The 14,955-nt window shown below is 43.8% G+C and overlaps 1 protein-coding gene across 3 annotated transcripts in view; it reads right to left on the reverse strand.

Annotated features, from left to right (window-relative positions):
* The window catches only part of HNF4A (hepatocyte nuclear factor 4 alpha), a 78,605-nt gene that overhangs the window by 33,719 nt on the left and 29,931 nt on the right, over window positions 1–14,955 (reverse strand). Inside the window, exon 1 of one of the 3 annotated variants that reach the window (XM_077929261.1) lies at window positions 5,912–6,826. The exons of 1 other annotated variant lie outside the window; for it this stretch is intronic. In XM_077929261.1, the coding sequence (XP_077785387.1) occupies window positions 5,912–6,032 (121 nt within the window). In that variant the 5' untranslated portion in view covers window positions 6,033–6,826. Of the gene's footprint in view, window positions 1–5,547; window positions 5,852–5,911; window positions 6,827–14,955 lie in introns of those variants that run through there. One more of the 3 variants, XM_077929262.1, reaches the window with a different exon arrangement.

The following is a 14,955-nucleotide window of genomic DNA, read 5'->3' on the forward strand; positions in this document are numbered from 1 at the left end:
CCCACAAAACAAACACACACAGCTTTGTGCCATTTTATTGTCTTGCTAGCATATAATGCATGTTGTAGTTATTTGTATGAAACATAATATTTAAAAATATGATATCTAAATGTTAAATAAACATGTCTTCTAGTTGATAGGAAGCTGAGCATTTTGAAATTAAAGTTTTTTACAATCTCGCCACTCGATGGCAATCTACGGGAAAAGTTATGTCTTCATGTAATGCATAACAACCAGGGTCCTTATTTTTATCCGACAAACATTGCAGGGGTCAAAGGAGGCTCTGGAATGGTTCAAATGATTTCTGTTACTGGACCAACATTTCTGATAGGGAAGCAAGCTTGCGAGGGCCACAAAACTAACTTCTCGCCTGAACAGCAGCTTTCTACAACTTGAGAGCTTGCTGCCATAACAATATCATTTGCCCGTTGTGATGCGTTGTATGAATTAGTTGAGATACTTGGTACTGTGGCAATTCCACCCCCCACCTCCAAAAAACACCCTTCTCTCAAAGAATTTACAACGAGGCTTAGTTTTCTAGCCTGAAAGAGGTTAAGATATGAGCTATTTGCTGATGGGAAGTTTTCAGGCTTCTGCCGGATAAGTTAAGCCAGGAAAAGACAGACTTCAGTCTAGTGGGACTTAGAGCCCCTGAGTAGTCCCTGAGCAAAGGATTTGTTGCAAGTACTGGAACTAAGCTGACCTCACACAAAAACCCATTCCTAGTTACCCCAAGCTTTGTTCATCCCAGCAGCCTAATTTAGAGTGTGCGCATCATTTTGTTGTTGTTACAATTGGGACTGACTGACAGAAATTCCTGCCAGCCTGCTGCAAACTACCTGGAGATCTACTTGTAGATCCCAATATATCTTCTGCCCACCCTGACTTAGGCTGTTCTTGGAAAATCATTTCTGAAGCATGTTGGGAGCCACTTTCCTCAAGGCTTGGGTCTTGATCCAGCCTTGCTAGCTTGATCAGAGCTGTTTTATTATTTATATTTCTAAGATGTTACTAGAGTCTTCCTTACAAAGTCTAGTGAAACATGGCTTGTTGTAGTGCCACATGAAGCAGGCAGAACATCCCCAGAAGATTTAAGAGTGAAAGGAGATTCATATTTCTTCACTTCAGGGGGTTGGACTAGATGACCCCCAGGATCTCTTCCAACTCGACAATTCTATGATTCGTTTATTCTATGATATGAGAGCAGGTGGTCCCCAAAACAATGGAGAGGAGGCAGCATCTGCATGTGTCAGGAAGAAAAGGAGGCCTATTCATTTTCATCCTAATTCTTAATTCCAGCCTGCAATGAATCTGAACAGCGCTTGCAGCCGTTGCTGTTGTGACTGGAAACCGTATTAATCTTGTTTTAGAGCTCCAACATACTCAAATACACATGCATACTTCTCTTTGTGCTTCTAATGAAGTGGATCTCACGGTCCTCAAAAGTTTATGTCACAGAAAATCTGCTTGTCATGTCACAAGGTACTTTGTTGCTTCTAATTACATCAGTTTCCTGGGGGTGGGGAATCCACATAACTGAGAGTGATGGCAGAGGGGTGGGGTGAGGAGGTCGAAAATAACTAGAATCAAGTTCACTTCTGAAAGAAAGCTCAGAAACAAACAAGCAAGCTCCCTGGCTGTTGGTGCATTACTGCGAGAAAGAGAATGTTTGTGCTGCACTGCTTTCCTATTCTTAAAAACACAATTTCATAGAATTTTGGAATTGGGAAGGGACCTTGGATGCCACCTAATCCAGCTGGTCAGTGCAGGAATCTTGGAAGCACAGCAGCAGCTGTAACAACAACAACAACAACAACAACAACAACTAGCTCCATGGTGGGTGGAGGTCTGTGGGTGAGGAGAGGACTGATTTCCTTACCGTAGCTACCTCGCAAAAGCGGCCTCTGACAGTCACTCCAAATGTCAAAATATATTCTGGAGAAACCTGCAAAAGTTTAACCAGAGACCATGCTCTTCTGCTTCATGCTTCCTGGGGGTGGGAAATGAACATACGTAATAGAAGCTCACTGTATGACTGCTTTTATTTGTCTGAAAAGCTAGTCTGCACACAGTCCTTAAAACACAGTTTTTTCCTTACTCATCTCTACAGATGGACAAGTCTGTCAAGTTCAGTTTCTCTCAATTTTGCAAATTGTTTCCCCCCCCCCCAAAAAAATCCTGTACATATTTCTCCAAATACACCCATCTTTGCAATAATTTTTCCACAATGTAATGCATTTTAGTATGTTATTTTAACTAATATATGTTTTCCCCTTATATATGCAATTCTGTACACACAGAGGACTGCATCTCAAAATCCAAAAAAGTGTGAATTTCACAGGATGACTTTTGGTTTGTGTGCAAATTAGGTAGGTTTGCACAAAACCAAGTTTCTCCCCCATCCTTACTGGTTGTACACAATTAGCTTGTAATATGACAATAAGGGCAAGGGTTAGGAATACAGAATTTTGGAAAGTATTAGACTGTTGAAAATTAGGAGCATAGGACAAGAAGAGAAAATTTAGTATTTAATTGAAAAGAGAGTGCAAAGCTCTGTTGTGGTTCTTTTAAAGGATGGGTGGCATGTCTTTGCCTACATTGGAATTTTGCTAGGATTGCATAATTTATCATACAGCAGCTTTCTCTGCTGGGTTTTAGAGGGAGCATTTAGAAATGGCTAAGACACCCAAACTAAGAAAACCCTGTTGGTTATCGCTGAGTGGAAACTGCAGGACAGTAATTTTCTGTGAAACATAAAAATACGCTGTTTGTATACGATGCCTTTAAAATGCATTGTAAACTGCTTGGAGGTTCTCCCACCTCCTAAAATATAAGTGATATATATGATATTGTCTAAGTAAGTAAGTATTATGAGAAACTTCCTAACTGGCAGACGTGGTTGGCAGTGAAACAGCCTCAGGTAGTGGTGTGCTCTCTGTTTAATCAGAGGCTAGACGGACACCTGTCAGGGACACCATAGCTGCATCCTGCATTGTAGTTCTTGTACTGAATGGGGGTTTGCCTTAATGAGCTCTGTGGTGCCTTTCAACTCTGATCCTGCAACAGGGGTGGGGAACAAATAGGAAGTGTGAGGATCAAGATCCCAGTAAGGGGATAGGCAGGGCTGGCACAGGGAGTCTGCACTGCTTGTTATGCCACTGACACCCACCCAGGGCCGAATTTAGGTTTGATGAGGCCCTAAGCTACTGAAGGTAATGGCACCCTTTATATGTCTAGCTGTCCTTTGTCAACAACAAATTGTCACTGTTTTTATGTTGAATATATGCTATATGGTAATTTATGGACCTAAAAGGTATCTAAAGCCATTTGCACATAACAAATAGGAGCCTACACAACACAAAACACTGTTGCTGTATGTAGGTTTTATTTTATTTGTTTTTTATCTTATATTCTGGAACTGTATATCCAGTTTTTTCCCCTTTACATTTTTTGGGGGCCCCCAAGAGAGTGGGGCCCTAAGCTATAGCTTGTTTAGCTTATACATAAATCCGGCACTGCACCCACCCACTTCCTCCTCTTCTCCCCCACTAACAACAACGCTCCTTCTCCCCCCTCTCTTTTTCTCTCCCTCCCTCCACCCCCAGCTTTCTTCTCCTTCTGCCATTGGTTTGTCACAGGTGTAAAGAACCCGTGACCCTTCAGGCGCGCCGAACTACAACTCCCATCATCCCAGGCCATTCGTCATGCTGGCTGGGGCTGACGGGAGTTGGAGTCCAGCAAAGCTCTGGAGGGGCACAAGTAGCTCATCCCATTCTACAATATCCCACAGTATTATGTACAGGTTTGAATTGGCTCATGGCAATTAAATTTCACACAACAACTGGGGGGGGGGGGGGGAGATGCCCCGGTATAATGATGCTGTCCCAAACAGGGTTGGATTATATTCCAAGGCTATGCTATATGATTGTACATTTCAAGTATTTATATTCCACCATCAGAAGTGAAAATAAAAAATAAAATAAAAAATCAATGATAATATATCCACCTTCCCAGTGTTAAGGCAATCAAAAATAAAGTATTAAAAAAAACCAGACAACCAGGCAAATATTCAATGCATGCACTATAGAGGTGACCTGTATTCAGAGAATTGGTGTTGTGCTTATTAAATAATGACAAGTGCAAAGTATGAAACCCTTTCTCCTTGTAAAATCACTCAGTAAAGACCCAATAGGTGTCCGTATTAAGAAAGTTTGAGTAGAGAAGATATCTTTCTGAATTGCAGAATTAATGTAAGGCATGCTTCTGAATTACACTAAGATTAGCCATTAGCCTGTTGTTCAGAGAATCCGGGGGTAAACTTGCCAAAAACACAAATCTTGGATCTTGTGAACAAAAACAAATCCCCAAACGTTTTAGGAGTGGAATAAGCTAATGACTCCTATGGGCTAAAGCAGCTGAAGGAAGCAGAAATGTCAGCCCGCAGTACTTCTTCATTCCTTGCTATGAAACATGCTGAAGCTGTTTGCAGTTTGAAAAGCTGCAAGGCTATTATTTTGGCCTTACAGTCTATGCACACACTGGCATAAGGCAGGATGTCATTTTCCACCACGAAATGTGACTGGCAAAACGCCCCAAAAGGCTACATACACACTTGACAAGGTAATCCAGGAATTTGTGAGGTATCTTATGCATTTGATCCATGAGGAAGGAAGTTTCTGGATCAAATTTGGCCTCGGCCACAAAATCATTAGGTGCACTTCAGCCAGACAATGTTTATTAGCTTCAGCCCTGCTACCTGCAATATGGGAATAATAATCTGGGCCAACGGTGCAGTGCTGCTCTAAGGATGAGCTCTTTGGCGCTGGATATAAACAGCGCTGGATATAAACAGCAAATATTATTATGTGAAATAAGCACACAGTGGCCCATCTCTATAGCACAATTCTGTGTAAATTTACTTGCAATTAAGTTCTAATGTGTTCTGCAGGGCGTATTCCCTGGTTTATGTGCATAGGATTGAAGTAACAGATCTTTTCCAATCCTTCCTGAATTCTGAACCAGTATCCCTCTAAGTCAGTGGTTCCCAACCTTTTTTTTGGCCATGCCCCACCTAAGCATCTATAAAATCCTGGTGCCCCCCCCCCCCCGGTGACATTTTATTCAAAAAGTGAACACCTATTCACGTGGAGGAAGCCTAAAAGGCCATTACCTATTAATAACTCGTTCTCAAATTTTCCCCCTCCCCATTCAAATTGCCCCCCTGCACTGGCAACATGAAGAAATGTATTTCGCATAAAGACAGATTCTGTTCCTAATGAGCCCTTGTACCGCAGAAGTGCCTCTAGGCAGGGAAAACTATACTGTATTATCTAATCACATCCCTTCGAAGCCAATCCCTTCAGGAGACAATCACAGACACGAGTTGGAAGGGATGCCGATACAGGAGATCAACTACAGCCCCGCTGCCAAGTTCTTTCCGATTCTAAATTATATTTTTTCTTAGAATTTAAACCTCTTGGTTTGGGTCCTACACTCCGGAGCAATGACCTAGCTCTCTACTTTGTTCCCTTCCCCCTATATGCTCACCATCCATTGCAACCTTCTGGGGTTCTTTCTATGCCTTCCTCTGACAGATATGTCATGTGGGAGAAAACCCGTAATACTCTACAAGATTTCTACGCCGCACCCATCCCTGGAAAAGTCACCCGGTTCGAGCTAAGCAGAGCACTGGTCAAACAAAATCTTGCCATAAACAGGCAGGGAGGTTGGAGCCTGGAGAAGAGCCTCCGCCGACAGGGAAGGTTTTCCTTGGGACAACAAGGAAACAGACACGCAATGAAGCCTCCACACCATCTGGCCGCCGCTGCCTGTTTGCAAATGCGCCTCTGAAGGCCAGCTGTCCCTTACCCAAAATTTAACAGAGAAGAGCAAAGTTCCGAGTCGGACTTACCGTTGCCTATTGCCAAGACTTGCATGTTCTCAAACTCCAGAGTCGTGTATGCCGGGTCTAAAGCCGCACTATAATCTGCCATCTCCATGTCTATCAGGGCTTTGGAAAGGCGCATTATCATCAGCAAACACAGGCCAGATTGCAGTGATTCCGCAGCCAGAGGTTATTGGCCCCTCAACCTCTCCAACTGATTTTGCCGGCGTCCCCTATCTGTTGGCCTTTATTTCAAATATTTCTCTGAAAGGATCTGCTGAGCTTCAAGGCCTATACAACCCAGAGGGGTGGAGGCAGGAGGCAAGGGGGGTTAATCTTTAATCATCTCACTGGTGCGGACTGCTCTGCTCAGCTCCTTCTGTCTTCCCCTCTCACTTCAATTTTGTTTATTATTTCTTATTAGTCAACGGCACAATGCCGAGGACTTCAGGTCTGAGACAGGTGTAATAGGTATGCAAGTGATCTATGCCAAACTTTCTCAGGGTCTTCTATACCTCATGCCCAGCTGTTAGGATTACCCAGTGCTATTTTTTCTAGAAAAAGAGGTGCCAGAACTCGCCATGAACACCTCCCTTGTTCTTTTATAATGGCACCTCTACCTGAGAGGTGCCAGAACTGAGTTCCAGCTGGAAAAAAAGTCCTGGGATTACCTTACTTGTAGTTAAAGTGCCAAAGAATTGGACAAACGGATCTGGAATATAAAAAAAAGCACTGATTTTTCTATTCCTAGCTTGCCGCCATTTCACCAATCTAACTCTTTCTCCTCTCACGCCCTGTTGTCTCTCTGTTTGGTGAAGGTCGGCAGAATTGTAATTCCTGTTCTGTCATACACAGGCCTTTCGTTTTACTTCCCTATAAAACGATGTTTTACAGGCTGCGACTTCACTGTAAACAACTCCCACCTCATGGCATTTTTCCACCACACATCTTTCAGGGCCAGGCGAGCCCTGAAATGTCAAAGTGGGCCTTCGTCATATTCCATCATGCGATGATACTTCGCTTGGACAAATAATAATAATAATAATAATAATAATAATAATAATAATAATAATAATTTATACCCCGCCCATCTGGCTGGGCCTCCCCAGCCACTCTGGGCGGCTTCCATAGAAACCAAAAATACAGTAAAATATCACACGTTAAAAACTTCCCTGAACAGGGCTGCCTTAAGATGTCTTCTGAATGTCAGGTAGTTGTTTATCGCTTTGACATCTGCTGGAAGGGCGTTCCACAGGGTGAGTGCCACTACCGAGAAGGCCCTCTGCCTGGTTCCCTGTAGCTTTGCTACAAGATCTTCCTTGTGGTCCCCTCCCACAGGTACCGTTTAGCATTTGGGCCAAATGGCATGTGACACTCAAAAACTACGATCAGATTGCCCAATATCTTTTTTAGAAGCTTGGAAGCTCCTGCGAGAGGCTTTGAGCAGCAGTGCTGGGGAGGGGGCTCTGCGTAGCCCTTCCCCCTGTGTCATTTTCCTGATTGAAATTCTATCCACCCTCCTCAACCCGACTGCTAATAGCCTTGGCAGGTACAGTGCAGACACCTGCACTTTTACTCCAACCAATTAACAGCTGATTCAGATTCCAATAAATATGCACAGAAGTTGAGTTGTCTACATATGAGCATGTGTTTTCTATTATGCAGGGAAACACAGGTTTTGAATATTGGGGGGGGGGGGCAGGTTATGCCAAAAGAAATTAGAAAGCCCATGCAGTGTGGTGTTGGACTAGGACGATCTGGGTGCAAATAATTGCTCTGTAATATTTCCTATCTGCACCATTGCTCACTTCAGAAGCATAATCACTGCATTGATTGTGAAAAGCAAGTGAATAAGACCTTTGGCTATTTGGCTTGACCACTATCAAACCATGAATCTCTTCTGCAATTGTACCAAAAGTAGCCTTTGCAGACCCTCTAAGTGTCCCTGTTTTAGAGAGAAGTCCCTGTTTTAGAGAAGTCGCCCTGGTTTCTGATTTTATTCCGGAATGTCCCGCTTTTCCTTAGGATGTCCCTATTTTCATTGAAGAAATGTTGGAGGGTATAATGTTATCCCACCCCCCAGCTGTCTGAAGGCAAACCTGTATAGGGAAGGTGTTTTTTTTATGTTTAATGTTTTATTATGTTTTTATATATGTTGGAAGCCGCCCAGAGTGGTTGGGACAACCCAGTAAGATGTGTGGGGTATAAATAGTAATATTATCCTTATGGAATGGGACGTCCCTATTTTCATCGGAGAAATGTTGGAGGGTATGCCTCTATGCCCCATTTAATGTTTGTGGATATTATACTGCCTATGCATCATTGATTTGACATTCAAGTGCTTATTCCTGCATTTGGGGCAGAATCAATAACTACTAGATTTGTACATGTTCTTTCTCAGACTCATAAGATGAGACCCTGTTTTACATGTTTCTTCTACATTTATGCTTTATTTGCTTTTATACTGTTTTTCTGTTTTAGGTTGTGCTTTTTAAATATTTTAATTATTATGGGCTGGATTTAACTAACTGATGCCACTAGGACCTCCACTAGTGCAACAGGATTCCTCTTGCATTGACAGAGCAATCTCCTTTGCACTACGTTAAATTCCTATCATATTGTTTGTTTTTTAGACAGTACACAATGTAGAGATGTTGTCCTCCTCACCCCAAAATAATAATTAAGTGGTATATAAATGATTTTAAATAAATAAAATCTTCTCTCGGAGTCTGCATCACTCAAATCAATCTACCGTACATTCCCATGTATTAGTCAAGGTTTGTTTCCTTAAAAATCATGCAAAAAAGTGGAGGCCGTCTTATACACGGGTAGTGCATAGGGTGGACGTTTGACTGGTTGCTGCTGCGGTTGTCAGCAATTATTGTGCGTGTTATTGGTTGCAGCGTCAATGGGTGTGTTGATTGGCCGACGCTGCGGCAATTGGTCGGGCGATTGGCAGCCTCTGCCGACGAGGGGACAGATGGGAGGATGATTTTGCAATGTGTGCTGGTGAGCGATTTTTGGCATTCCCCACCCTAAAAAAAGCTCAGCAACCCTCGATAATACCCCCCCCAAAGAAAAGCTCAACAACTCTGAGCAATCCTCCACAAAAAAGCTCAACTTACTGTTTTCCATCTCCCCCTGTTTTCCAAAATTTCAGTCCCCCAAAATAGGAAGCATCTTATACATGGGGGTGTCTTATAGATGGAAAAGTACAGTACATATATTTTAGTTAGAGCTATCCAAAGTCCCATTAAAGGCATTCACAGTTTCTTCACACAGCTGACTGGCCTTGTGCACAAGTTTCTGATTAGCAAGTATGGAGGGAACCCCAAAATTAATTGTCCTTTCTCTGCTACTTGTTTTCATCTCAAGCTTGGAGAGATATCATTATATGCAGTGAGTTGGTTTTCAGTGGCCTCAACTGGGGAGGAGTTTTATGACCCACTGGAAATTCTGTTGTGTAACCACCACAGATTAATAACTGTAAATCAATTTATTGTTTAACAGCATCAGCTGAATTGCACTGAAAAGCCAGTAATAATTAATGATTATGGCAGTTTTGTTTATTTTTTTTGCAACCATTTTTATGATTTAGTTTCCATGGAATAAATTAATGACCCTGAACTAGTTTTCAGCAACTCTTTGCTAGGTAAACCAGCCACTGATTTAAATCCGTGGATAAATCTGGTTTCCAAAGGGGTATTCTCCAATCTACCAGCCCCCCAGTTACCAACACAGACTCAAAAGAAGAACATGGCAGGACAAGTGGCAGTGGCCATGAGATTGGGGAGGGGGCAGTGAAAGAATCTGAAAAAAGCAGCCATATACTAAATGGAGAGAAGCTACCACCTACATCTGTTTCAAATACAAGTTGGTTGGTCTTGGACCGTGACACATATTTAGGGAACAAAGCCCTAGAAATGTGGTGGGGTCAGATCTGAAACATTATGCTGCAAACCTCTACCTATTCTCAACCTCTATCTATGTGTAAGTAAACCATATACCGTATTGGCCCGAATATAAGCCGCACCTGCAAATAAGTTGTACCTTTACAATTGAAGGGGACAAAAGAAAAAAAGACAATACCCGGGCTGCTTCCTGGGGAGGAGTCGCCCCACTTTTCCGGTGGCGTAATTTTTCAGGGTCTGAATTGGGGGGGGGGAGTGTGGCTTATATTCGGGCCAGTAAGGTAACACACATTGCCAGTGGCTCTCTCCAGTACTTGCATTCAAAGGAAACCAAGCCTAGGTAGCCCTCGAACCCTGAAAACGTCTCACCATTTGGAGAAAATGTGTTTGCATAGCACTTGAGTGTAGTGATATATTGGACACATCCAAACTAAGTGAGTTGCTTTCAGTTAGCCAGAACTGAGATCGATGGGACAGGTTAATCAAGACTTACGTCCTGTTGATTTCAGTGAGAACTATGGGCAACTAACGTAATCTGGATCCAAACCATGGGCTGGATGAAGTAGCTCATGGTTCTCAATGAAAACAGGAAGCCTATGATTCAAGGTGAGGGTCCTCCCACCCCCAGACATCCTTTTTATTGGGCATTCATGAATACTTCTGCTCATGATGCCATTTGGAAGGTTCTAGGCCAGGGGTTGTCAACCTGGTCCCTACCACCCACTAGTGGGCGTTTCAGGATTGTAGGTGGGTGGTAGGGCACAAGCTGAATCCTCCTTCCATCGAGCACTGGTAGGTGGTAAGGAAATTTTACCATCAAGAAAGATGTATTAGTGGGCAGTAGGTATAAAAGGGCTGACTACCCCTGTTCTAGGCAAACCTACTTTCAACACTGTTTATGCACAAAAGTACCACAAGGGATAAGCAGCTTGGTTTCCAACCAGTGCATGCCCCATAACTTCCTGCTGAAAACCTGTAACTGTTTACAACACAAATGTTCTGTTGTTATCCACCCCCCCACACACTTTTTCGTTCGGCCATAGTGCAAGAGGGCCCCTCCAGACAGCAACAATGCAGTAACATTAAGAACATAAGAAGAGCCTGCTGGATCAGACCAATGGCCCATCTAGTCCAGCATCCTATTCTCACAGTGGCGAACCAGATGCCGGTGGAGAACCAGTGAGCAGGATTCAAGCACAAGAGCACTCTCTACTCCTGTGGTTTTCGGCAGGTGGTTTTCGAAAGCATTTCAAAAGCATTTATGATAGCCATGTTCAAATATATAAAAGGATGTCATATAGAGGAGGGAGAAAGGTTGCTTTCTGCTGCTCCAGAGAAGCGGACACGGAGCAATGGATCCAAACTACAAGAAAGAAGATTCCACCTAAACATTAGGAAGAACTTCCTGACAGTAAGAGCTGTTCGACAGTGGAATTTGCTGCCAAGGAGTGTGGTGGAGTCTCCTTCTTTGGAGGTCTTTAAGCAGAGGCTTGACAACCATATGTCAGGAGTGCTCTGATGGTGTTTCCTGCTTGGCAGGGGGTTGGACTTCATGGCCCTTGTGGTCTATCCCAACTCTATGATTCTATGATTCTATGCTTCCCCCAACTGTGGATGAGGCAGAGCACAGCACTCTCCTCCACGAATTTGTCTCATCTTCTTTTAAAGCTATCCAGGATGTGGTCATCATCACTGTGTCCTGGGGAACTGAGTTCCATTGTATATGCACTACCTGGAAAAGTGCTTTCTTTTCCCTGTCCTGAATCTTCCAACATTCATCTCTGTTGGATGCCAATGAGTTCTAGTGTTATGAGAGAGGGAGGAAAAACTTCCCCATGTCCAGTTTCTCCATGCCACGCAAACTTTGATAAACTTCTGTCATGTCACCTTGCCTTTTCTCCAAACGAAAATGTCCCAAACGCTGCAACCTTTCTTCATAAGGGAGTCACTGCACTACCTTGATCATTGGGGGAGCATCACAAAACCACTAATAAAGCAAAATGATGTGTTGACGGTCTAGTATAAATCCACCACGAATGCACTACTATTGTGACAATGGCATGTTGCAGAATACGCCAGCAAAGGAAACAAACAAACAATGGAGCACAGACTGCCCATGGGAACCACACACAAACATAAGCCACACTCTTACCACGGTCACATATTTCTTGCATGTACAGTGGTACCTCGCAAGACGAATGCCTCGCAAGACAAAAAACTCGCTAGACGAAAGGGTTTTTTGTTTTTTGAGCTGCTTCGCAAGACGATTTTCCCTATGGGCTTGCTTCGCAAGACGGAAACATCTTGCAAGTTTGTTTCCTTTTTCTTAACACCGTTAATACAGTTGCGACTTGACTTCGAGGAGCAACTCATAGAACGCGGTGTGGTAGCCTTTTTTGAGGTTTTTAAAGACTTTGGTGATTTTTGAAGCTTTTCCAAAACTTTCGCGACACCGTGCTTCGCAAGACGACAAAACTCGCGGAACGAATTAATTTTGTCTTGCGAGGCACCACTGTAGTTCCTAAACTAAAAGCAGCAAAACTGAGAGGCCTGGTTCAGAATTACCATCTTCCTCGTGGCGGGATATTAAACAGAATAGCACTGCATGACCCCTGAGAACACAGGTCATTTGGAACAAACCAATGCTTTCTGATGGCTGTATACATGGATCATTTTAATACCATGCGCTCTATGAGTGCACTTAATGAGTATGCAAGACTATCGCACAGTTAGGAAGTTCCTGCATTTGTGTGTTCCACCCATCCATGTGACCTCACTGAAAAGATAAGAGCCTTGCTGGATCAGACTAAGGATTCACATAGTCTAGCATCCTGCTTCCTGTAGAGCAAACCAAATACCTGTAGGAAGCCCACAGGTAGGACATTGGGATGAAAGGCTAGGGCTCCTTCCTACTGCTTCTCTCCAGGAGCTGATACAGTGGTACCTCGGGTTAAGTACTTAATTCGTTCCGGAGGTCCGTTCTTAACCTGAAACTGTTCTTAACCTGAAGCACCACTTTAGCTAATGGGGCCTCCTGCTGCCGCCGCGCCGCCGGAGCCCGATTTCTGTTTTTATCCTGAAGCAAAGTTCTTAACCTGAAGCACTATTTATGGGTTAGCGGAGTGTGTAACCTGAAGCGTATTTAACCTGAAGCGTATGTAACCTGAGGTACCACTGTATTCAGGGGCATATACTGTCTCTAGAAGTTCATAACAACAACAACAACTTTATTATTTATATGCCACCCATCTGACTGGGTTGCCCCAGCCACTCTGGGGGGCTTCCAGAAAAATATAAAAACACCACAAAACATCGAACATTAAAAACTTCCCTATACAGGACTGCCTTCAGATGTATTCTAAAGGTTGTGTAGTTGTTTATCTCCTTGACATCTGGTAGGAGGGCTTTCCACAGGGAGGCGCCAATACCGAGAAGGCCCTCTGCCTGGTTCCCTGTAACCTCACTTCACTCAGTGAGAGAACTGCTAGAAGGCCCTCTGATATGACCACCTGACCACTGTGGTTGGTGCAATTGCAGCGCACCATGGTTGCACAAATCATGACATCTGCCTCTCTGTTGGTGATGGCATCTGGTGTGTGACTATCAAAGATATAAAGGTTGCTCCTTGAAATAACACGGCCAGGTTATTTCCCCTTCAGCTAGGAGCCTGCTAAGCCAATAATTCATTTGCTTGTTAGAAAGGAACAATGGAGTACGAGATGGTCAGGGAAGTGGAGAAAGAGCTTTAGCAGCCCCATTGAGGGATCTTCCACCTCAATCTGGGCTTGGATAGAGTGATCCCTATGATTAGATAAACGCGTACAGACATCAAGTTAAATATGTGCAGGATTTGCCGTAGTGTCTAGTACAATATCGTAAACCTCCGGCCTATTTTGCTCCGTTCAGCAAAACAAGCCTTTTGCTCAATAAACTCCTTACGAAGGAAGGCAAAAATAGCTTCTTCGCCCCTACAAGGTCTGCGGGAACCAGCTCCGGAAGGATTAAAGATGCTAGAAATAGCAAACGAAAGAAGTGTATGCACAAGGGTATCGGGGTGGGGAGTTTCTTAAGGGGAACAGAACGATTAAATACCTGGAAATTGCCAAAGGGCCATATTTAGCCTTTCTCCTTTAGTGCTGATGACTCAGATATATTATTGCTAGTGTTTTCAGCCTAGCTTCCAAGGAACAGGCAACTTTCCAGAAGTGGAGGCTGCTGGATTAGTGGGAAGGGGGCATAGTGACCACCAACCTCAGTTTGTCCTCAGTGACCCCCCTCCCCATCCACCTTCTTACTTAGAACCAGTCCATTGGGGGGCAAAGCCTGCCATCTTCCCCTTCCTTAGTTGTTGCTCTTGTAGAACTCAGCAGGGAGGGAGACAAAGCTAGAACTGGTTGGCTCTGACACCACCTACTGTTGATCTCTCTGCCTTCCACACTACCAGGTGCAAGGGGGCACCAGCCAGTTAAATTTCTCAGCACTATGAAGCAGTTTGATGCCAGAACATGATCCTCTGCTCCCATACTATGGAAGCTGTACCTTTGTTCTCCACTCAAAATAACAACAGGGGAGACATGCACTGTCTCTAACCTAGATGGAAATGTGTACAATGCATTTCTACAGAGTGGGTAAATGGCTGGTGATCTATAGCCTTGCCTGTGCTTAGTTGTGGCGTGTGCAGTGACATTACAAGTTCTGGTACCAAATAGAGACAGGAACATGGCTTAGGTCACCTCCCAGAAAGAATTTTGGGAACTGCAGCTTGTTAAGAGTGCTGTGGTTCTGGTGGTAGTAAACTACAGTTCCCAAGGTTCTTTAGGGGAAGTCGTGTGCTTTAAATGTACGGTGTGAATGTGACAATGGAAGAAGTTCACAGTTCAGTAGCAGGACAGTGAGCAAAGCTGTTTCTGGGGGCCCTGCCCTCTCCTCAAGCTTTTGAAATTTTAACTCCCATATACAGTACCTCAGGTTAAGTACTTAATTCGTTCCGGAGGTCCGTTCTTAACCTGAAACTGTTCTTAACCTGAAGCACCACTTTAGCTAATGGGGCCTCCTGCTGCCGCCGTGCCGCTGCTGCACTATTTCTGTTCTCATCCTGAAGCAAAGTTCTTAACCCAAGGTACTATTTCTGGGTTAGTGGAGTCTGTAACCTGAAGCGTA

Source organism: Podarcis muralis, chromosome 5, assembly GCF_964188315.1.
Source record: "Podarcis muralis chromosome 5, rPodMur119.hap1.1, whole genome shotgun sequence".
Lineage (NCBI taxonomy): Eukaryota > Metazoa > Chordata > Lepidosauria > Squamata > Lacertidae > Podarcis > Podarcis muralis.